Source organism: Haliaeetus albicilla, chromosome 12 (genome assembly GCF_947461875.1).
Source record: "Haliaeetus albicilla chromosome 12, bHalAlb1.1, whole genome shotgun sequence".
Classification (NCBI taxonomy): domain Eukaryota; kingdom Metazoa; phylum Chordata; class Aves; order Accipitriformes; family Accipitridae; genus Haliaeetus; species Haliaeetus albicilla.
In genome coordinates, this window is record NC_091494.1 from 16,374,102 (window position 1) to 16,398,531 (window position 24,430).

The window sequence follows — 24,430 nt, forward strand, 5'->3', positions numbered from 1 at the left end:
CTCGCGAGAACGGGGCTTGCGGCGGGCGGGGGGAGGAGGGGACGCGCCAGGAGGCTTTACGGGTTGCCATGGCGACGCCGCTGGGCTGCCGGGCCCGCGGTCGCCATGGCCGCCCCGCAGGAGCGGCACAGCGCCGCCGCGTCCCGCGGGAGCCGCCCCTCGGGTGCGTGACCCAGCGGCCCCGAGCCGTGACTGAGCCTCGAGTGCCGCCGCGGACCGCTCACCGCCGGGCAGCTCCGCCCGAAGCTCCCCGGTATTTAGCCATCCCCGCCCCAGACCGGCCCATCTCCCTAAACGGCGCTACCCGCCATGTGCAAATTCCTCTAATTGGAAACCAACCCCCGCTCGCAGTGGCCCGTGACCCCCGCCCGGGATGACCGCGGGCCAAGTGAGCCCCCAGACAAGCGCTTGGCGGGAGCGCGGGCACCTCCCAAAAGCCAGTTTCGTAAAGCTCAAGAAATCTGCAGAGCTGTAGGGCGCTAACAATAAAGAAGCTATCGCGCACTTTCAGCTCTTCACCTTTACGTATCCAATAATGCCATCCACCCCGGCAAATGCCTGCTTGACCCTTAATTTAACTGAGGAGCGTCGTGCCCGTTGTTTGGGGACCATCTGCGTTCCAAAGCCAGTCACCACGGTCACTGCTTTCTCTCTACTTCAGAAAATTGACCGTAACTTCTTATTCAAATTTTATGCTAGGAATACTCAACGAATTGAAGTCATGATCTCTTAAAACAAAATGTGCCTTGCATGTTTCCTACATTTATAGTCTCCTTGTTCCTTCAAAAATCAGCGTAGGCACAAGTAAAGCACTCCTGCCTACAAGATGTTGTATGGTCTTTTTCCAAACATTTCAGTACTTCCAGCGTTAAGAAGATCCCCACATTCATGAGGAAATTAAGGCTCCTGAATCACCCCTTAACCTGCGTTAAGACAATTTGCAGACCAAATATACGGATGACCCTTATCCCTAGCCTGCTTAGGGGTGCTGGGACACTCTTCTAGTATTGGCTAAAAAGCTATCAGCTTGCACCTAAATTCTACTCCAACTGTGGATGTGATTGAGGACACACATCTGTGGATGTTCACATTATATGTCTGAACATATAAAACTACTGGGCTGGTTAAGCTGCAAGTCCAATTATAATTAGAGCATTGGAAGCTTCTAGATGGACATTTGTTTTATTCTTAAATATAAATAACAATTAAATCAGAATAGTTGTAATTCCAATATAAAATTTCAACATTACATAGGTCCATGCCACACACACACACTACTAAACATTTTGCATTCTCTCATCCTGGAAGACGCTCATTTATTTACGAGGTAGAATCTGCAACGTATTTCTCTCAGCTTGCCTTGGGTTCTTCAATCCCAATTTCTCTCTATCACTTGGGGGAAAAAATAGGTTTTTAAACAATATTTTTAAAGGAAACAAAGAATTTCTATCATTTGGACAAAGTTTAATCCTTTCACTAACCACAAGTACCAAAGTATTTCTAAAGGGGTCACCAAATGGTATATCAACACCTACTATATAAGGAAAACCATTCAGTCCTCTGCAGTGAATTTAGATTAGGGGCTTCTGGTTCCTGACCCACCAGAATCCATGCACTTCTTTCAAGGAAACCGTAAATGAAGGTTAAGAAAAGCTGAGCAGTACAGAGGTTCCACATCTTTATTGGAGTGTGTTTCTGGCAAGAATCACTGTCCTGGACAAATGTTAAGTTTTGGAAGTAAACTCCTTATGAGCTGCTGGGACTCTTTTGTCTGTCTGTCCTCATGACTGTCACACCAGGTGTTAGTAACACCTGAGATTTTGGAGGAAGCTCAAAGATACTATGAAACACTCTAATAACCTACATCCCAGATGAAGGTAGAAAGGCATGTCTAGAGGATTGATAAGAGGTGTAATTCTGTTCACACGTTAACCTTAATTAGATAAATAACTTGATATTTGTGATAATAATAATCACTGAAATAGTTAATGTTTACTCGAAATTGCTGTCATTACATTTTACAGCTCTCACTTCTACAGGATGAAAGGAAGTAATTCCCATGTTCAGGTTACTAAACCCTGTTACCAGACCTCTGCTTGATCGTGTTTTGCACAGAGCATCTCAGGTGTTGGAATCCTATACACCCTAACCCAGCATTATGGCACCAAGCAGCTGACGCTGAATTCCCATGCTCATGGGCCCGTGGATGCTAGTAACAGGAAGAATTATCAACTTTCTTACACATGGTTTGCCTACTTGTTCCGAATCATCTGCTGGCTATTTCAACTGCTACCTTCTCAAGTTTGTATGCCTTTTTGACCCAGCACACACACAGTTTTGTACCAGTAAAATTAGTTGTCACTCAATGTGTTTTGTAATAAATACTGATAACTACAATCCATACAGTGATACACATCTCTAAACGTAGAGGTGTTTTGTGTTAGATTTGCATAGGGGCACAGTTTAACTTAAAGCCTTGGGGAGTGCTACTAGCTTTGCCCTGTCCTCCTCACACCAGAACTCCTATTTATAGCATTCTGTTTACCTCAGTTGCCTGTTTCAGGATTTTTATGGGAGTCTTGCATCCTTTTCTAGAAGTCTCACATGTAATCACTCAGTATTTCTGTCTCCAAAGAACAATAATAAGAATGGGAGAACAATGCCACAAAGAGCTGTTAGGGAGCTGATGGGTGAATTGGGATTAAAAAGTGGGATTTCTCTGGTCTACAAAACTGTGTTGAAAAAAGTTGAAGTTTTTCTCTAGGAATATTTCTGCATATAAAATGATTGAAATAAAAATGTAAAAAGCTATTTGGCATAGTAAGTGAAAAAAGGAAAAACAGTATCTTTCTATGCTTGTATTTGCGCTGAGAAAGTCTCCTTCATTACACACTACTGATCCCTCCCGAGAATATTTTAAAATTATCTTTTGATACATGGGCTTCCACCATCTCTTCCACCTCTTTTCATGACAGGAACATGAACAACCTGTTCATGTCCTTACAGAAGAGAGACGTGGTCTCTGAGGAATGTTCCTGTTACAAGGGGATCCCTCATTTAGTACAAAACTGTTAAAAGTGTTCTGATCTGCTGTCCTAACAAATTCCTCTCGTTGTCTCCTAATGTAAATAGTGTTTCTCAGTTATGGGTAGGGTGTAAGGCATTATGGCTGTATATTCTTGGCAAGCAGAGAGCTGACAGCAGTAATTTACACAGGGAGCTGAGGATAATGGAATATTATTAGTGTTCTTGCATATATATCTAAATATAAGCAACTGTAAAGGAACTACTCCTGGAAGTCTCTTGTACAGGTAGTAGTTACAGAGCTAAAATAATTACACGTGTTCTAAGTCTCAGCATTCTTTTCAATACAGTAACTCTCCAGTAAATTCAAGTCTCAAGTCGTCACGGACAAACAAGTCATTGCTCTCAACTTGCTAATGACCAAATATGTATCACCATCCTTTTTGAAAGGATCATTTTAATTGGTCTTTGGTTTATCTCAATATTGGTGTTCATTTTGTTTCCAGTTAAGTCATGATCAAAAGTAGTTCATGAACACTTTCATCAGGTAGGACTTGTGAAAAAGTTCTATATTCCTGAAAGTCAGTTTGCATGGAACTTCAGAGAATGGGACTTCTGAGCCTCATACATTTTAAATCCTTTGACTTTTTTTTGGTAAATGACTGTTTTCAGTCAGACATTGTTCTCGTCTATATGATGCCTGCACAGTGAATGTGTTGCAAATATTTTTTTCTTGTTTTGTTTGCTATGGCACCTAAACATGATTAGCATTTTCTAGACCCTGTCCCTGCTCCAGAAAGCCCTGAGTACAGCTGGAGAAGTGTTGCTTTAACAACAGATTTGTTTTGTAAGTCATTTGACTTTTGCAGCTCATTAAAAGATTCCTTTTTGCACAGCCACAAGTATTTCCAAACCAGTCTGCATTGCCTAAGGCTGCACCCAACCTACACTGCTTTACTTCGCGCTAAAAAAAAAATTAACCCTACTCTGCAACTGACACCCTCTTTTGCATAGCTATAATGGACCTGAAGTAAAGCAAATATTATCTTTCCCAAACGCTCTTTTTGCAACTAAACATGATCTTTCCAGTCTGAGAAACGCGTTGTTGGTTTTTTTTTTACTTTGGAAGACAAAACATTTGACACTTCGAAAGGGCAAACTATCAAATGCAACAGCCTGTCTGCCGGCAGGCATCTTCCAGACTCGCTGCAGCAAAGCACAGCCATTTCGCAGCTAGAGCCCACCTAGTGCACAGACCTTCACACCTGCAGCTGCGGTGCTGATTGCTTCTTCCATCGCTCCCAATGTCCTTCCGACACCTTTCCAGTTTGCCTTCTCTGACTTTCTTGTTCCCCCTCCCCCATCCCGAATAAGTCTTCAATAACACTAACTGGCTCAGACACACACACACACCCCCCCCGCTCCAGACAAAAGATAGTAGAGATGCCTGCTACAGCAATGAAACTTTGTGCTGAGGTTTTTGTTCTGTGTGTTGTATATCTATAACCAGAAAAAACTGTGCAGCATCCTATACCTACAGCGTAGGATCAGTCACACAGGAGACCTGCTCTACTTGATCTGCAGGCATCTAACCTCTTTCCCCTACTGAAGACTTAAATGTCCCTAATTCTCATTTAAAAAAAATTTTTGCAGTGTCTTGCAACTCTTGACCACGGCTTAAGAGCCTAAAACTTAATCATATATTTTTTACCCCTAAAAGGCTGCATAACACCAGACTTTTGGTAGCACTTCTACTGGTCCTATATGGAAACAATTCACGTTGTCCCCTCTTCCCCCAAATCATTACTCTAGCTGCTGAAGTTACAAAAGAAAAAAAACGAGCAACCTGCTTGCGTTTTGGTCCTTCCTTCCACAACACATGTGGTCCCTAAAGACAGGCTGAGTGCCCCTAACACACCCACCACCTCCCCCTTTCACAGTGAGGCAGTAAACACCTCCCTCCTGCAGGTCTAAAGAGAACCCATCCCGTCTAAGGCCTTAAGAAGGCCCTTGCCCTCTCCCTGTTGGCCAGGGGCTTGCCCCAACCCCGAGGTGGAGGAGCTGGGGACACACCTGGGGACATTTGCCCTCCTCACAGACCAACTCTCCTGTCCCGCTCACACCAGGTGGCACTGTTGGTTTTCACTGTATGCATGCACTCTTCCACCTTCCCCAACCCTAACACTGAGGTGTGCCAGACTTAAAAAGCCATGATTTTCAACCTTCTTCAGTTTCTGAATCCCTAAGCTTTTCCTATGTGAAGAGTGGGCCTGTTCAGTTATTACCATGGGGAGATTGATTTGTAGAACTTGTTCTTCTGTCTCGTTCCTGGCAGTCATCAGAGGAGTGCCCTATGGACCTCCGGGACTGTAGACCACACGTTTAAGCCACCAGTGAAGGCAACAGCTAGTAAAAGCATGGCCTTCGGACAAGCACAAAGAGAGATTTAGATCTTTCAAGACTACAGAAAAAAACATGGTAGAACAGAGGTGTTTATCCTTTTTTAAACGTTAAATACCCTGAATTAAACTACATAAAATAATTCCTACTTGCAATTCTGATCAATACATAAATTAATATATAAGCCTCCCTCTTTCACTGTGCCCCCTCTATTACTGCTTTTACCTCCCCCATATACTATTGCCTTCTGATGATGCATGTTCTCATGAACTTGCTTAGACTTGCTTAAATTTGCTTAGGAGGGGAGTTTTAACTTGATCTGTTTCTTCTGTGCACACTATTCTTCACTGACTCTACCCTCATCAGCCCATTTGAAATTTCTAGGAACTAAAGGAAGGGAGAGTTTGCTTGTGAAGGAGCAATCAAAGAGCTGTTTAAAGCTAAACTGAAAAGCAAGTTACAATGGAGGTGGTTATCCCTTACAATAGTTACAATTTCTTGACACTTACACCACTCAAATGATCCTTAAACATCGAAAACTATTAACCAGCTAATAGCTCTAAGAGTTCCCTATTGCCTTTCACTCATTGGCCCCCACTTGGCTTTAAGTGTATTGCCCAACCTTAAATTAGGCCAGTTGAATTTGCAAGGTCAATGTACCGCATTACTAGATGATTATAAAATCTCTGTTTCTGTTCATGGGCTCTCCTTTGAGGACACACAACACTCCTCAAAATAAGGATTGAACCAATAGCAAATATGATTGAAGTCAGATGGAAGTAACAGTTATTGTTCTGTTGAATACAAAGAAGATGGAGCCTGATAAAGAAACTGAAAGTAGTGAATGCTCCATTTGTCCATTTATCCAGAACCATTGTATATGCACTGCTATCCTATTTGCCTTACAGAAAATCACTGTTCCTGTGCAAGAGCAAAACTAGTGACTTTCAAGTGAAAAAGCAATGAAATCCAGGAAAAGATTAATTCATTTCATCACTTTTCCATTTTAAAATATAACCTCTTGAACAGAAGCAAACAGTGTTACTTGTCTGCTGACTACTGGTAGCTGAAGAAGGAGGCTCATTCCCTGTTGCTGGTGCCAGTTTCTTTTCTAGTTTCATTTCCATGAAAAGTGGATCTCCAACACATAAAACCAAAAGTAAAGTCTTTAAAATAGAACATGAGTGTCAGATTCCTATAAATAATCTCTTGATTTCAGCAACCTCTGCCACACCATAGTACAAGAGGGGCAATTATTTCATGATTAAAAAAAACCCTCTTAACATTCACTCCTACAAGAATAACGAGAGGAAAGGATATCATATCTTTGGAGAGGAAGATCCCACAAGTAAACCTTTTCCAAGAGAAATGGTAGTGAAAGACCCAGCATCCATGCTCAAAATCTGACAAAAGAGGCAAGACGCATCCACTCAGAGGTTATGAGTTTCTACTGTTAATATTGCCCCTTGTTCCCAGCCAGAGCAGACATAGTGGTTCTGGCTACTCCAAAGAGCTACTTACAGTAAGGTTCTCCAAGTATAGCAATGCTCAACAATTATCAGAAAAGTCTGAATTTATGTCACTCTCCCAAAACAGTTGTGCTATGTTGAGGGGGCACCATGTAATTCTGAGCCCTTGTGTGTTTGCTCATCCCAAAATCCCAAGCCATAGCTGTTTCCCACTCAGGAGAGACCTTCATGGGACCCCAAGTAAATCAGGGACAGGGCTAAAAAAGAAAACTAGAGCTCCTTAGGAACAGAAGAGGCTCTTTAAATACATATTCTGAAAGCACAATCTTATACTATTTAAAACAATCTATTTATAAAGTTTTCAGGGATCTTTAAGTATGAGAGGCACTTCAAAAATTAGCTTGACTTATAATTTCAGCAACAGACATTGTTTACCACATGCCTGATGCTGCAACATTAGAAGATCAAACTACTAACCATTAGCGAGTGCACAGTTAACCATCAGTTTAACCATTAGTTCTATTAGCAGGAGAAAGCTTTTTTTTGAGACTACCCAGTGCTCAGAAGCCCACTGCAGACACAGCAGAGGAATCAGGCATTAAAATGGCAGGCAGTGCAAAACCCCACCTCGCATTAGGAAGAAAAAGGTTTAACCTATCCTAGTGTTATTGCATGCAGCAACAAACAGGTGGAGTTTGAAAATTATTTTGTAGAGAACAAATTCTGCTAGTAGCTCTACAGTAGCCTCAAAAATCTCGTGATGCATGGTGCTATGATAGAGTCCTGTTCCACTGACCCACGTGCATCCCTGCAGGGGCGTGTTCACCAGGGTGGCATACAAGTGTGGAATCACTATCATTTGAAACAGATTTGCTGTTTATTAGTGCAATATACAGATCCAGCTTTGGGAAAAGAAATCCTCTTTCCTTCTCCGCCTTCAACACCTGCTGTTGTGGCAAACGGAAGCCTCTCTAATATACAACGAGCATCAGCTAAACACAGCTAATGAAAGGTTATCGAGTGAGGTCTAGGCTTCTGCACCAGCAGCACCTCCCATCTATATGTCGCCACATGTTCCATCCGTTAACCTTGATTACTCTTAAAGCTACTGGGAGGACCCGAGGCCACGCTGCAACTGCAGCCCAAGAGGCTTTCAGCTCACCGCGCAAAGCAACCGGGCATCAGCGCGTAAAGCCCTGCCGGCCGATGGCACGGTGGCTCCTTCACGGCGAGCAGAACAGCCCCGCTGCGCCCAGCGCGGCTCTACAGGTCCCGCTCCGCACCGGCGGCAGGGCTGCGCCGCTCGGTCAACGGCGCCCCGCCGCCCGCCGGTACCGGGGCTCCCGGCTCCGGGAGGGCGGCAGCCGCGCTCCTGCGGGTACCGCAGCCCGGTCCTCCATGGCTGCAGGGACCACCCAGCCTCTGAGGCCCCGATACCCGGCCTGGGCGGCGGGGGAGCGGGGGGGAGGAGGGCTGCTCCCGCACCGCTCCGCAGCGGCCCGGGGCCGGGCCCTTACCGATGCGCCGCACGTAGTGTTTTGCAGGAAGTTTCCACGCTCCTCAGTTTAATCCGTGCAAAGGGGGGCTGGAGAGGAGCGCGGCTGAATAGCGGTGGAAGGGGGCGGGCGGGGAGGAGGAGGAGGAGGCGGTGGCAGCAGCGCCCGTGTTTAATTTTCTAATTAGGGCGCTCTGAGCCTCTCCCGGCGGGGTCGCATCGCCGGGCGGCGAGGGGGGCCCGGGCGAGCCGCCCCCGCCGCCCGGGACCACCGCCCGTCCCCCGGGGCCGGAGCCGGAGCCGTGCGAGCCGTCGGGGCTCCAGCCCGGGCTGTCGACAAGCCGGCGAAGCGGGCCCGTAGCCGCGGAAGGCTCCGCGCTCCGCCACCATGGGCAGCGCGGGCGCGGAGGAGAAGGGTTCGTAGCGCGGGCGGCGCGGAGGGCCGGGCCGGGCCGGGCCGGGCCGGGCGGGGGGGGAGGCGCGGCGGGGCTGATCGTGCGGCACCGCCCGGCCCGCACCTCCCTGCGGGCGAGGGGCACCCCTGGGGCGGCGGGGGGGGACGGGGACGGGCGGGGGGCGGTCGGCCGAGGGGCAGAGGGAGGGTAAGCGCGTCAATCTGCGCTCCCAGGGAGAGCGGGGCCGATGCAAGCGAAGGCTGTGCGCGCAATCCTACAGCAACAATTGCTTTGCAGGTGCTCGGTCTCTCGCAGCCTCCGTCCCCGGGGAAGCAGGCAACGCTTTCCCACGTCCACAAGTTAAGGATGATGCCAGTGAACGTTTTATTTTCCTGCCTCCCTATAGTATCCAAATCTAGACCACACGTGAATTCACGGCACAGGAGCTCTTATCCAATGCAGACTCCAGGCTTGTGTATTTACTAAGGAGAAAATCTCATTTTTGCAATTCATTGCTTGTCTGAATGCTGGAAGTGTCACTGCCCGGCTGCTGCTTCTTTGCAGGGGAGTGCCGTTTATGTGAAAAAGTGTTGCCTGCACCCTGAGTAACTGTGCTGCAAAAACACTGCCTGGTTTCATGGGGCTTTGCTCTCCTTGCGGAACAGTTAGCCATGCCTTTGTTTGCTGGGCATCCATGCCCTGGCCTTCCTACCTTACACCTCCCTGTATGTGGTTTTATAAACTGTACCCTGAAGAGACAGTCTTCTCCCCAGCAATTTAGAGAATACAGGCATGCAATGTGCACATGAGCATGACAGGTTGGCTGTGTGATCATAGAGCTGTTTTTGCAGCATTTCCGGCCATGTGTTGTTAACTCGGATAGCTCAGACCCTTTGGAGAATTCCAAATTCATGCCAATTTATATTTCATTAGGTCTTCTCCATTGCTAATCCTTTCACCCTACCACCTGCTATGCCCAATTCCTGCGATAGCATTCCTGGAATACAGTTTGGTTTCCTTGAGCAGATAGTTAAGTGCAAATGAGGTGTTTCTGAAACTCACAGAGGATGCCTGTTTATGTCCCTAACCACACTAACACCTTTTCAAGTCTGGTTTGCTGTCACTCAAACACAGGCTCAGGACTGAAGCTATTTGAAGTACCTTCAGAATGACTAGATCCACGAGCCAGCAGTTGGGCTGCAGACATCCAAGGGGAGAACAGATGGCAACTGATTTAGTCCATTTTGTTACACACTATCATTTACGAAGTGAGTTTTCGGGCATGTGAGACTTAATCATGTCAAGAGGATGAATGCTCCCAGCTTGAGCAGACGTTAAAGGTACTCATTTCCAGTACTGAGCCATTACAAAAACTCCCAAAAACTACAGGGGGTTCAGTGAGGGAAGGACTGAAACCCAAAATGCAAGGAAGATTATTGAGTAAGTCTTTATTTAACACTTACTGGCTACTTTCTTAATCTTCTCAGTATCTCTGAAAACATGAGGGTAAAGGCTAGGTCTGAAAAAAGTGACACCCAGACCACCAAAGAGCTGGGGCTGGGATCTTCAATCCACACCAAACATTAGCAGAGTTGGCCTGATGATGCTGCTAGACTAAGAATTTCAACATCTTTTTTCCAGCTGCCCCACAATACTTAGTGGCCATGGTGTGCCCCTTCACCCTCTATAGGTGCAGCCAGCACCCCCAGCTCATATGTCCATTTTCCTTACCTCAGTGGTCTCCATGCTAAGCAATTTTCCCCATTTCTATTTTCTCTAGGACTCCAATTGTTTCTTTGGCCTCACAAGGGCCTCCAATGGCTTTTCACTTCACAGCAGGATGTTAAGGAGCCTTTCTTTATGCCAGTGTTTTTATATGGGCAATGAATCAAAGGATGAGTAGAGTCTTAACCTATAAGAAAAGTCAGGAGAGATCAGTCTGAGGCCAGCCCCTATAAAATGACTCTGCAGATTCTAACTGATATAATGCCTGTCCCCATCATACTGCCCTAAAGGTTATTTTCAAGGATTTTTGGATCCAGGCCATGTTCATTAGTATTCATAGTCTTCTGACTCATGACTTGACACATACACTGCAGCAGATGAAAGGATATCTGACTAACTGGGAGAGGACATCTAACCGGTATGCAGCACTAAAATGTGAAAACAATAAAAAGGCACTCAAGGTCAGTCTTGGTAACACAGTTTTGGTAATACATAATTAGAGCAAATGTTCTGTGAACTTTAAGGCTTCAGTTACAATTTCCGAAATTCAGGACAAGGAAGAGAACACAAAGCTGCATATTAGAGTTTCCCAGAATGAATTCCCCCCCAGCAAAATGCCTACTGTTTTCTCATGCAGCTTTCAGCCAAACTCTTGCCAAATAAGACTAAGATATCCATTTCTTACCACTCCCTGTTTCAACATCAGTCAAGCCTTGCACAGAGATCTGTCCCATAACGTCTCCTGACAAGCACAAATTCTACAAACAAATCCCACTAATTCCAGTGTGTAACCTGCAAAATTAGTAAGACTGGAAGTCATATTCTTAGAATATGACTATCTATCGTGAAGAAACGTCACCTCAAACACATACATATTTTGCTGGACTCAGCTCAAATGCAGGGTTCTCCATGGCTAGCCTATCCCTATGATTTCTCTCTGTGTCTTTCAAGATAGCAACTGGGGGTTTGGGTCTGGCTTTCCCAGGTAGTGTCAAGATATCATTTTCTAGTATAAGCCTTTAATTTAATTTTTGTAACCCAGTGTCCTAGGACTTTTGGAAGGTTTTTTTTTTGCTTGACTGGCTCTTGTTCAAATCAACTGATTTGTGACATAAATTTGTGATATTGAACTTTGTGATTTTTTTTTTTCCTACAGAAGGTCAAACTTAATAGAAAAATTGGAAGTATGCCCAATGAAAATCTGTACAGCAGGTGGGCTTTATCTGTGATACATTTTCAGAAAATAAATATTGATTGTTGTTGACATTACTTCTAATTCCCATAGGCCGTATCTTGATCTTTTCTCCAACTTAACAGGAATTAAAACAGCATGACCCAAAGAGCAGAATAGCATTCAAAACAAGGAAGGATCTCATACACAGCTCTATAGAATAAACGGAATGTTGGTTGTTATGCTCTGGCAAACATGTAAAGACTGTGATAAGAAACCATATTATTTAATACCTACTATATTGAGGGTTATTGCAAAAAGAAAGCGACTTGTGCCTTGCTCTTTTAATCCTTGTTTTAAAATTTTCATTCTTTAGGATAATATTCAAAAATCCCACAAATTCTGAAGTGAGAAAGGAGACACTGAACAGGATAAAAGTTCTGTCCATTTCTGTCTTCTCAGGAATACCAAATCTTATTTTTACTTTCCCTGTTGTTATTAATTGTAGGCTAAGTCAGGATACAGCTACTTTCAGCCATGACTGCAGTATAGAGTAGAGATACTGGAGCTCCCTTTAAACTGGCTAGCAGTACAGGTACCTGAAGCAGTGTAGCCATGGCAGCACAGAGCTCTGAGTGGCCTAATTACTCTGCCAAGAAATAAATGGATACTGGGAATTCCCTGGGGGGAAAGACGGTTGAATTGTTAACAAAGAGTTTTCCCAAGGTGCCTTAGTTAAATAGGTGTTAGCAAGAGCCAAAAAACCTCAGGCTGCAACCTTAGAATAAAAATGCCTTTGTCCTTTGGCACTTCTGATGTCCCAGTCCTTCCAATTCTCCTGCTGTCTATAAAGACAAAAGAAAGATGCGATTTCAATATCTGATGGAAAACCTAAAATAAAGCAAAACGATTCCCACCCCCAACTAAAATCTATACATAAGATCTTAAAATGACAAAAATAAAAGTCTCTCCTGGCTGGAAATACACAGAGCTCTCCTGGTGGCAATGGCGGGCTGGAGATGCTCAAGCATCCTGCCTCCCTAGGACACAGATCAGGGTCAGTCCCCTGAGCTCCACGAGGAGCATGGTCAGTCCTGGTGTTTGCTAGGCCTGTAAAAATGGCAGGATGTGTATGTATTTAATGGGGAAGACCACATAGAAGAAACAAATGAGAGCAAGCTTTAGGGAAGGGAATTTACTTCTGTTACATCTCTTCTCCCACCAATCCTTCCTCAAGTACACAAGAGTGGACGTGTATAGAGGAAGGTGAAGGGACAATTTTACCAATATGCTCACTTTCTTACAAGCTCAAAATGCACACAGCATTTTTCTGAAAATGGAGCCCAAGACTTCACTAAAATTGCACACACAATGTTTTATTTTACAAGTTGTATCTATTTATTTAGATTTATAAGCTAAATTACATAAGCAAAATCCACATTATTTGGCTGAAACTCCCTTTGAGGTCAGTGCGAGTTTAACTAGTTTAAGGACTGAGGTGTAAAGCCATTTCACAAAACATACTGGTTTCTCCAGTTGGAGACCTTGGTGAGTATTGCCAAATCAGAATCTGTAGGATTGTGCCCAGTCGGACAAAACACTGTTTGCGACAGCCATGTGCTGAAATTGCTCTGTTTTGAGGAGACAGAAAGCCAGAAAATTATGACTTTGCTGTCTCATCACAGATGCCAGTAAGTGGATGGTGTGTAGAGGCTAAAAGTCGCGATTTTATGACATTAATTTACATGTGAAAAAACAACAGGGTGCTACTAAAATCCAAGCTGGTTTTCATTTCCAAACGTTCGTGTGCTGCAGCTCAGATATACACACCCTATTTAGACCTAACCAAACTGATTCTACTTTTCTATGCAGGCAAAGAAGCAATAGAGGTGAAAATCCCACAGAGTCACCAGGATGTGATACCCAATGATGAGCAGTAATTACTGCAGCAACACTTCAGCCAGCATGAGTGTCAACGAAATGTCTGCCTTCCCTCTGACTTTAGAGCAAAAAACTGGCTTTGCCTTTGTGGGGATTTTGTGTGTTTTCTTGGGACTTCTAATTATCAGATGCTTCAAAATCTTGCTAGACCCCTACAGTAGTATGCCTTCTTCTACGTGGGAAGATGAAGTTGAGGGGTTGGATAAAGGAACATTTGAATATGCTCTTGCATGAAAATTCACAGAATATCCTGCCTTAAATTTGATGTTGATTTCATTTTGGAAACCAACTGTTGTTACATTTGTTATACATACTTGCATTTTGGAGATATGTTGGTGGCATCCATTTTGTTAAATAAATATTTGTTGCAAACTCAAAAGGTACTTCATGTTGCTTTTATTTGAGGAACAGTGGAATGGTAGATAAGAAATGGTTAACAGCAAAGAAATACTACAATAAACAATTCACTAGAAAGTTATCATAGCCAAAAAGTATTTTAAGAATCAGATGATATCTGCCTCTTCAGAGGAGGATCTCATTTCTACTGTGTCTCATGATAGGCTGGAGAGAAAAGTGAAGGACAAAAGATAGGCTCATGAATGGTGGTGAATGCTTAAGTGGTAACTCCCTCCCTCTTCTGACACCATTTTCTGAAGGTCAGAGACTGTACTTGTATACTGAGAATGCAAAAGTGGAGGACAACAAATGGTTGTGGCTCAGAGGAGGTGCCTACAAGAGGTGTGTGTCCATGTTGCTGAGATGAGAGGAACAAGGGTTGGTCCATGCACTACCAATAATAAATAACAGGAAAGCTAAAGATCACATCAATTGCTAACTCAGCTCTCACCTTCCAAGAAGAGCAGGTGCTGTACTACTGACTGTTTACAAGGAAAGTGTACATTGCTTCTCCTGTGTGAAACTTGATGTGGTCCTCTGCAAACAGTGTGTAGTGCATATGAGAGTATTTTTTTGATAGGTCTCCCTTCTCCTGCTCTACAGTGACAGAAAGTCAAACAGAATTAGTGGAAAGGAAACAAACATCATTAAGGAAATTTTTGATTCTACAAACATTCAGCAATACAAAATATATTACCTGCTCAGAACTCCAGCCTGAACCAACACCACCACAGTCCCAGTCCACCAATGTCTCCCATATCATTAAAGATTTTAGGTGAAAGAGAAAAAGTGAATGTTAAGTAACCAATCTTACAGCCTAGCTGAATTGGTCAAGGCATGTCAATTTTTTACTCCACTTGGTTAGGGAAGATGATTCAGTTTAAACTGGAACTTAAACTGTCTGATTAACAGCTCCCTGCAGTAATTACACCAGCTTGGCAAGGCCAAAGCAGAGACAGTCATGCTGCATACCCATTTGTACCCAGCCCCTGAAAGAGACACAGGGCCAGAGCTGATTGGAGATCTCTGTACTCTCCAGCCCTTCTCCGTAGCGGGTTCTTCTGTTTGTGCTCCTACAACTCTGCACAGTGTATGATCTGGACTGTCAAACTGAAGAATTGGTCCTAGGAGATCCTATCAAGGCAGAAGAACAGTTAAAGCAGAGACTCAAATCTGGGTATTCAAGGTGACCTTCATATACACAGCTGTTTAGCAAGTGTGACAGTACTTGACAGAAATTCAATTCAGTTTTTAAGAAGGTTGGCATTAGAATTTTAAGCACTGTCACTTTTGCTAAACAGCTCTGTTTGCAACAAGGAGCAAAGACAAGGAGATCAGTTACAGCAGTTGGTTTCTTTTGCATGTATTCTGAAAAATATATATTGTCCCTTTTGCCCTACATACTAGGCATAAGCAGCCAGTGGAACAGCAGAACTCAAGTACCATTTGGAACATGAAATACTTGATTGTACAGGGAAGGACATGAATCTCCTGTCTGAAGAATATAAGCGAGGAACAGCCAACACTAATCTACACTGGTCCATTTGAATGATAAAACATAAACAATTTTGTGAATGTAAGAGCTTTCAAACTGCTTCAGATTCTGCATAATAAAAGATGCCAGACCCTCAGAGATTCATTATATTGCATTTATCCTAGTTAATTTAGCCACAAAATCAAAGGTAGATTATCAGTACGCTGATTCATGTGATCTGTTATTGCTGGATAGGATCATCCACTGCAGAGATCTGACACTGCCATTCTTTTTATGTACACCTAATCAGCACAGCTGAGCTCCGTGCTGTCAGGTTAGAGTGCTGAAGGTACTTAAGTTATCTGAGTTAAATATAGTTCAGTTATCTCTAAACTACACAGCAAACACAGCAAACATACCCAAAGAACTCCAATACTGTCTTACAACTTTTATTCTTGACCCAATCTATTGCTGGAAGCAATTATCAAATTCCCTTATGATTACAAATCTTCATCATTTCCTGCCTGCCCTTCTCTGCACCTCCAAAAGACAAGGGAGTCGGCCTTCCCAGAAAGAATACACAGAACATAATTTTTCAAAGGTTTTCCTTACATATACAGAGTAAAACTTTGAACGGGGTTAGGAGCAAATGGTTCAAAACCACAGGTGGGACAAGAGGACCCACCAATGACTGATGCCGCTGACTTCACTGGAATCTCTTCTGCATAAAATGCACTGAGCAGAAGCCTAAACTCTCGTTAGCTCTGTTACTATATATGCAGAACTGAAAAATAGGGAGATCATGATCCATGCACAGAGGCATAGCTGGGAGGGAAATGGAGATAACAAAAGTATTTTCAGGCCCCTTTAGAAATTTTGCAATGCCATAAACCCAGTAATTGTAATGGATAGGTACATTTGCTGGTTAATAGTTAACAAGCTAGAATGCCTTTCTAAATCACCATCTAGAAATGTTTTGAAAGAGAGGGATTGGATGGCCTATTCAGTATATTAAGCAGGAGAAAAATCTGGCCAATAAGGTAGAGTCTGTAATGCCTCAAAGAGAGGGACACACTATGTGCATGCATAAAAGAGGCAGATTGTCCTTCCCTAAAAGCACAGGACTGAATGGTAAGTTAAATTATCCTGAATAAGGTAAACTTGATCATTTATATGTAATGCTTGAATACTAAACACAAAATTAATAGCAAATAACAGTGGAGAGACTTCTGGAAATACACTGTGAAAATCAAAGTATTATTTTCAAGAACAGCAGAAAGGTAAGAGACTTTTCTTTTCATAGCAAAATAGTAATGTTATGGAAATAAGGCAGTGAAATTACAGAATCATTTTACTTGGTAGCAAAAGTCTCATTGCCATCAAAGAATTGGGATTTCACTCAATCACAGAGATGGAAACAACCCTAGTTTCACTGACCTTAATGACAAAAGATTTTTGCTCCTTCATGCCTGAAGATGAAACACTTCCTTAGAACTTTAAAAGGCTGAAGGAAGCAGAACACTATCTATGATCAGAAATGTGTAGTATTAGTAATAATAATAATAATAATAATAATAATATTGATCATCCAAACCCAGCAGAAGTAAAATGAACTGAGTAAATATAACATGTTGCTGTGAGGCTTAGAAAACATTAAGCAGGAAAACCAACATAAATATAAGAGGGTTATAAAGTGGTATCATAGAAGAGAGGTGATAGCAGAGTATAATCTATAGCTGATGAAAGAAGCAAGAAAATAGCTTTAGCTATATCTCATACTGAAGATGGAGGACATTTGATTATTAGCTCTTCAAATTATAATTTTGATATGTGATTTTAGAGAAAATTTACATTGCTGAGGTATAAATATTGATGCAGTATTTTCTCTTTCAGTGCCAAAGGGCCAAATGCATTTCACAAAATCATTGAGAAATTTAAATTGGAAAAAAATCTCTGGAGATCATCTAGTGCAACTTCTTATGAAAGCACAAAACTTTAAAAAATGCCTCTAATGGGCTTATTTACACAGATTTTCAGTTCATATATTTCTTTATAGAGATATATTTTGTTTCTAAAACTTTCTGCTTTTACATACACTTGCAGAGTTTCAATGTCTAAGCACGCTCTGTTTTAGTCAGTTTGAAAAGACCTGGACTCCTACTGAATTATACAGGTCTATACAATCACACTCCCTTATCTCCTTAGAAGTATGTTTCAAGACATATGGATTGCCGTTGTGTCAATAGCTCACTTCAGGGCCATATAGGCCATCCTGTAAGTTGCTGCAAAGGTTACTTAACCCACGAAAGGCCTTAAATATAAGTACCCCTTTTGCTCTTGGGGTTTTTGTTTGCTTGTTTGTTTTTTTCGAGGGAGTCTGTGTGGGAAAGTGGAGGTTGGAAGCAGATTGTACAGCTATCATCCGTTCATCTCTCTATGGGCTGCCACTCAGAGGGACCTAGATGTGCTAGAGGAACAGGCCAACAGGAATCTCATGACATTCAACAAGGACAAATGCAAATCCTGTAGCTCGGACAGAATAAACCCCTGCACCATACAGGCTGGGGCCTCACTGGCAGGGAGCAACTCTCCTGGAAGGGACCTGGTGAATAGCAGGCCACAGAGGAGTCAGCACCATGCCCTAGGAGCAATGAAGGTGAACAGTGTCCTGGGCTGTGTTAACAGGACCATAGCCAGTGGATCAAGCAAAGTGATCATTCCCCTCTCTTCAGCACTCATCAGACTGCACCTGGAACCCAGTTTCTAAGTTTGTCTACTGGTCCCTCCCACACCTGCCCATGTAAGAAAGATGTTGATAAACTTGTGTGTCTGATGGAGGGCCACCAAGATAGTGAAGGGTAGGACCATTTGCCCTATAAGGGAACGGGGCTTGTTTAACGAGAAGAAGAAAAGGCATTAGAGGAACCTAAGCAGCCCCCCAGTACTTACGAGGAGGTTACTGACAACGCAGAGCCACGCTCTTTACTGAGGTACACAGCAAGAGAGTGAGAGGTGATGGTCACAGAGTGACACACGGAAGGTTCCAACTGGATATACAGGAAAAAAAACCACTTTGAGGACAAATAAGTATTAGAATAGGCTGACAAGGCAGGCTGTGGAATCTGCCCTTGAAGGATGTCAAGACCTGACTGGTAAGAGCCCTATGTAACCTGATTTACATTCAATGTTCCCTCTGCTTTGAGTGGGAGGTTGGACTAGATAAGCTCCTAAAGTCCCTTCTAACCTGCATGATTCTATGACTTACAACAATTTCTTTCAAATCATCTTAAAGGGTGTTTTGAGTGCACAAATGTAAAATTGAGAGTAAAATTCTATGAACCTTCCAATGCCTAGGACTATTGTTAATATTTCTCAATAATTACTACTTTACCATAGTCATTTATGTCCTCCATTATAATTTAGGAAACCCAATGCTATTTTTGGATCTGTTTCAGTTGTCTATTTATTCCTTCATATTACATAAATTTTATTTACATAAAAAAATGAATAATTTGCTGTATCTTAATTGCCTGCTCATAAATTGTTGCCATCTTGGAACTACTGAAAATTTAAAGCCTAGCTTTTGTAGTTATTAAAAGAAAATGTATTTGACTCAAGCTTTTAATGCAAATTTAATTCTAGACTATGAGAGAAATATACATGGTATCATAATACTTAAGTGGAACATAAACAGTAAATGGACTTCATGGAATCTTGTGTCATATCCCTTGTACTGCCTACACTTTCACTGGCTTCAGTTAAACATTGAATTATTAAGAGAAATACTATATTTGAAAACCAATTTTAGATACTTAGAATCTGATCCAAAGTCCATTTTATATAGACGGTGTCGTGAATCCTGATTTAGGATCCTACCGACTACGCCAATTTGTCGTGAATGTGTGATTTAGATCACTTAAAGAATCACTGTCAAAGGTATTAGTAAAAGTGGTTTTAACATGTAAAAGTGCAACTTAACAAAGTTCGACAGCAAGGTGCACTCTATTACTGTGCAGCACAATCATTTGAACAATGATTAAAAACTACCAAGGCACAAATCAAAGTTAACATACTACGAGGTTATGCATGATATTGGTCGCTTACCAAAGATCTGCTGCTGGTAAAAGGTCTCTCTGCCTCGAGGAGCAACCTTGAGAGGTGTCCCGGCTCAAGGGGAGATCACCGCCATGCAGCCAGGCTACCTAGCCAGGAGAGCTCAAAGAAGGCTCACTTAGGCTGTCATATTTATGGAATAAAGTGGTTGGCTTGTAGTCAAATTACATGCGATGGAAAAGGTATGCATGAGACTCCTTGTACCCACAACTTTCTTTGTTCCTTGATAAATGAGTCTTGGAAAAGCCACCCGCTATTCATGTGTTAATCGCATGATCGGTGTTGCAAGCTCATATGCATCGATGCTCACTGTGTCACTCTGCTCCTTTGTGGGTTTTCAGAGAACAGATTGAAACCAGAGGAGTTGTTAGCCCATTTATGGCTTAGGTCTCTACCTCCTTTGGAGCCTGTACCAAACTACCGCTAGTTTGGTTAAGGGGCTGAGTGCATCCATCACGTATGGAAAGAAACATCCCCACAAACTCATTCTCTGAATCAACTATTTTTTTTACTCAACAAGTCATAGGATGACAGTCTCATGGAAAATTGGTGAGGTGGGGGAGAGCCTATGGTGGAAAATTTATCTAACTGTGAAAGTTAATAGAAATGTTTTATTTATATTTTTTTATGGCAGAAACACAGCAGACAACATTAAGAAGACTGCTTAGAGATTTCAAGAAAAATTTCTCAGAACTCTGTTACTTGAAGAGCAAAGATTTCACATGCAACAGCACTAAACCCTTTGTTGTAGCTGCAACTAACTAGCTGCAGCCACAGAAGAGTAAACGAATCAGTGACCTAAGATCATCCCTGAAGATGTCAATGAATAATTCGCCAAACGTATTCTTGGATCCAAATGCAAATCGGTTTCAAGTTAACATAATTAACGAGAGCCATGACAACAACGAAACATCCCAAGAGGATGTGGGCTCTGACCCACCACATTATGAAGAAACATCTTTTACTGACGAAGCACATAACAGACTGAGAATCAGTTACAGACCAGGAAAAAGAGAATTATATGACAATTTCCTTCAAAATGGGGAGAAAACAGAAGCTAGTTTACATCCCTATGATACTCATACTAAAATGTATTATCTACAGACTTTTGGCCATAACACAGTGGACCCAGTTCCCAAAATCGATTATTATAGAAACACTGGCAGTGTCAGTGGGAATAAGCTCAGCAGACCAAGCTTATTAGAAATTCATGAACAACTGGCAAAGGTAAGTGGAAAGGAAAGATACAAATTTTCTCTATTCCATTTCCAGGCTGTTAATTCTGTTTATTAATGTGAGAAAGTCCTTAAATTCATGCACCTTGCCCAAGAGAAAAAGTACAAGTAATCACTTACCGTATTTCCTTTGGTAGCTGCAGTATGTTTTCTGCCCTGTACCCTGCTCAAAGCAAAGATTTTTATTGAAAGGTGATAGTAATGTACTTGATCAGCAGAAAAACATAGTTTAATCTTGTATAAAAGTATAGGATTACTGAATCTCTTCTGTTTCACTTAAGTGTTAGGATGGCAGATGATGAATATCAATTCATAATTTAACCAAGCTACACAATTCATGCTTATTCTAAACTTGAATTTAACATCAATGCATAACTAAGTTTCACAGATTCCTCTGTTGTATTCATTAATACAGGTATCTATAAGTATTATAAAAAACATTATGTGCAATAAATGCAATTTCAGCTAATCAGAAATCCAAAGCACTACCTGTTTATTGCTGTAACAAACCATTTAAATGGGAAGAAAGAAACCAGAACAAGGGTTGAGGTTGAAACTGCTCAGAAGAGGGATAGCAGACAGCAGTTTTCAGGTACTGATTCAGTGAATGAATTTAGGCCTTCATGCTCATTATACCAATGAATTTGGAGAGAATCTGAAGAGCCTCTTGAATGACTACACACAAAGCAATTAAAGAAGAATAATTTGGCTAAATTCCTCCTAATCTATCACATAGAAGAGTTGTTTAGACTTTTCTCATGTAATACATGGGACTATATCCATGTAAAATACACTTACAGAGACAACTACCAAACAGGATACAACTGGCTAACCTGCCTTTGAAGGATCTTCTAGGGCTGTTCCTCATCTCCCCTTCTCAGTGGACCTACTTTTGGTTAACACAATGTAGGATTTTATTATTGATACATATGACCAATGGATTTTATGGAAAAAAATTCCCCTTAGAAGACTCTTCCCATTTGCTCCATTTTTTTTTCCATATATGCACTACAGTAAATGAATAATGAAATACCAAAACACACCCTTTATTGCAATAATCCTCACTTTTGTCACCCTCTATGGCTACCTGCCAGAAGAATATACATTGGTCAGGTATAACCCTTTGGGGTTTGCACATTCAAAACTTCCACAGGAAAGAATTTGAGAAGTTGGTAATATGAAGTCTCAAATACCAGATTTTCTCTAACTTCTGTGTTACTGCCTCAGGTAGGTAGATACCTAGATCTTTTAAGGCTTGACTTCCCTATGTGGAAGAATCACCTCCATGCAAAATAAATAGCATGGAAAGCTGTAATGAGAACTTCCGGGGACAAGAACAACTAGATTAAGCACTTTGAAACAGTTAAACTATTAAAAAACCTACTGCAAAACAGCAGAATAATATGATACTCTACTGACTTTGGTAAAATTAGACTCTTCCCACTTAAGCCACAATACCAAGTTCTCTGTAAAAAAGCAGAGAAGAGACACAGGATACACCTACTTACAGAATGAAAATCAAACCTTTTTTGAGGTTCTTAATTGTGCACTTGGCAGGGCAGGGCAGGAAAGAGAGAGATCACCTCTATAGTCAGATTCAGACTAAAAGTGTCAATATGCAGCAAAAAACCCTATTCTTTTTTCTGTGTTGGGCAATAGTGAAATGAGAAATCACCAGAGAAAAAATGCTGTCATCACCATTCCACTCAGTTTTCCATACTTCTGAGGTCTGAATAGTTTGGACACGCATCTGATTTTTGGATGCTGGTCCAGATCTTGTTCAAACTCCAGTTCTCTGGAGATTCACCTGTCCTAAGGAGGATTAATATAAAGTAACGAAATCAAGCAAAAAAATAGCCATTAGGAAATTAGGACCTGATTCTTTAGGATGTTATTAGGACAGCTTCCTAGTTTTGGCCTGACTTATTTAAATTAAGGTCTCCACAGACCTGCATAAAATGGCTTACATAGAAAGGAGAAACAGGTTACCTGGGTCATCATTTATTTCCAAAAATGAATGCGAAGTGGATGTGAAAAGGGAAGAATATGAATTTGGTATCCCTACTCATTTGCAGATGTATAAGCTGCTACTCAAGGGACTAAACACATTTCCATGCCCAGAAGAAACTTTCTCTTACAGAAATAATTTACTTCAGTAGTGGGCAGAGAGGAGAAAAATTATGTATTGGCTTTGAACGTAATGCTGAATGAACATTAGCACATTAAGGGATTCTCAGTTTTGACCATTACCAGAAAATTCACGTTTTTTGTTGTTGCATCTGTCAATGGTTTGTTTATTTTAAACAAAATTAGATAAATTTGTTTAGGGTTTTTTTAAGGCTTTCACTTAAAGAAGATTAAAAAGAAGGCAGATTCCATTCCAGAATAAAATTAAGAGAAAATTGCTTCACAGGTTGTGACTGTTAGGGAAGAGAAAAGAGCACCTTCTAGTTTGGTTGTTCCCAGATTTTTTCCAGTATCCAGTTTACAGAAGGATAATCTTACACCTCTCAAAATGGGAAGGTGAATGACAGAGGTAATGGGATTTTTGTTACACTGGCAACCCACTCTGCCCTTATGTGAGTTGTGGCCCTGGTCTGGGAGCCACTAACCACAGCACTGGAACAAACGACCCGCCATTAGTATGGCTAGAGTCTATTCCTGGCTGTCCCATGGACTCACTTTGTGACCTTGGACAAACCATTTCGGTCTACAGAGCTTATTCGGAAGGATAAACAAACACAAGGTCACCAAATAGTAGATTAGTAGGGAAGGGAACTAAGATGGTATGAAAAGGCTGAGCTCCTATCAGGAGGCAAAAGCAGTATGTGCAGCTGGATGGGATGCCTATCCACCAGCCCCAGCATGCAGCAGGCTCTCTAGCCACCACTAAGGAGGGGATGAAATGCCACACTGAGTGTGTACGGGCATTAGACTAATAGCCCAAGATGCAGTTCTGGAGAAGATGCTTTATTCCTTTTTACTTTAACACTAAAATCTGGGCTTACTGCACCATACCCTAAGGCAATCGCGCCCCCCCCACCCCCAGCTTTTTTGAAACTCAAATTGTTGAAGACAACTGTCCTGTCAAAGCCCATTGCCAGATTCTGATAAGAAGTGACATATGTTTGACTTCAGATTGCTAAACATCACATAAGCATTCCAATTGTGCTTTGATGCTGGGCTTAACATCAGAAGATAAATATTAATATTTAATATGTTTTTTAATATGTAATTTTTCAAATATCAGAATGTAAGGCAGGCTGAAAGGAACTTCAAATATCTAGTTCCCACACTGCTGGAGTCAAATGTGTGTCATCTTTTAGCAAGATGTGTCAGTTTTTGCACACATTAAGCCACAAATCACCAATTAAACCCCTAAAAAATAGTCTAAGTGCTATTTCACAGATGATGGCTGGTGATAATTACTTGGGCTTAATATTTACCCTACACAAGAAATCATCTAACCTTTTTTCATCTTGGCTATTCTCCACACTTGTTATGGAGACTTGATGAGCTCATCATCTTTAGCCCCAGGAGAGATGAAGTCTAAACTGTTCTGAAAAAAGGAAAGGAAAATGTTTGGGTTTTT

General features: G+C 42.0%; 2 protein-coding genes across 6 annotated transcripts in view; both read left to right on the forward strand.

The window, feature by feature from the left end:
• The first annotated feature begins 8,525 nt into the window (after positions 1 to 8,525).
• CTXN2 (cortexin 2) lies at positions 8,526 to 13,999 on the forward strand. 4 transcript variants are annotated; one of them, XM_069798280.1, is made up of 4 exons: positions 8,526 to 8,804; positions 9,892 to 10,123; positions 11,665 to 11,720; positions 13,552 to 13,999. In XM_069798280.1, exon 4 carries the CDS (start codon positions 13,606 to 13,608, stop codon positions 13,852 to 13,854), a length of 249 nt encoding a protein of 82 aa, XP_069654381.1. In that variant the 5' UTR covers positions 8,526 to 8,804; positions 9,892 to 10,123; positions 11,665 to 11,720; positions 13,552 to 13,605; the 3' UTR covers positions 13,855 to 13,999. The 4 variants fall into 4 exon arrangements, with proteins under 4 accessions (XP_069654381.1, XP_069654384.1, XP_069654383.1 ...); XM_069798283.1 differs by lacking the exon at positions 11,665 to 11,720; XM_069798282.1 differs by lacking the exon at positions 9,892 to 10,123.
• A 5,306-nt stretch (positions 14,000 to 19,305) lies between these two features.
• The window catches only part of SLC12A1 (solute carrier family 12 member 1), a 50,102-nt gene continuing 44,977 nt past the window's right edge, over positions 19,306 to 24,430 (forward strand). For both annotated transcript variants that reach the window (XM_069798284.1, XM_069798285.1), the window contains exon 1: positions 19,306 to 20,830. In XM_069798284.1, coding sequence (XP_069654385.1) covers positions 20,420 to 20,830 — 411 coding nt within the window. In that variant the 5' untranslated portion in view covers positions 19,306 to 20,419. The remainder of the gene's footprint in view (positions 20,831 to 24,430) is intronic.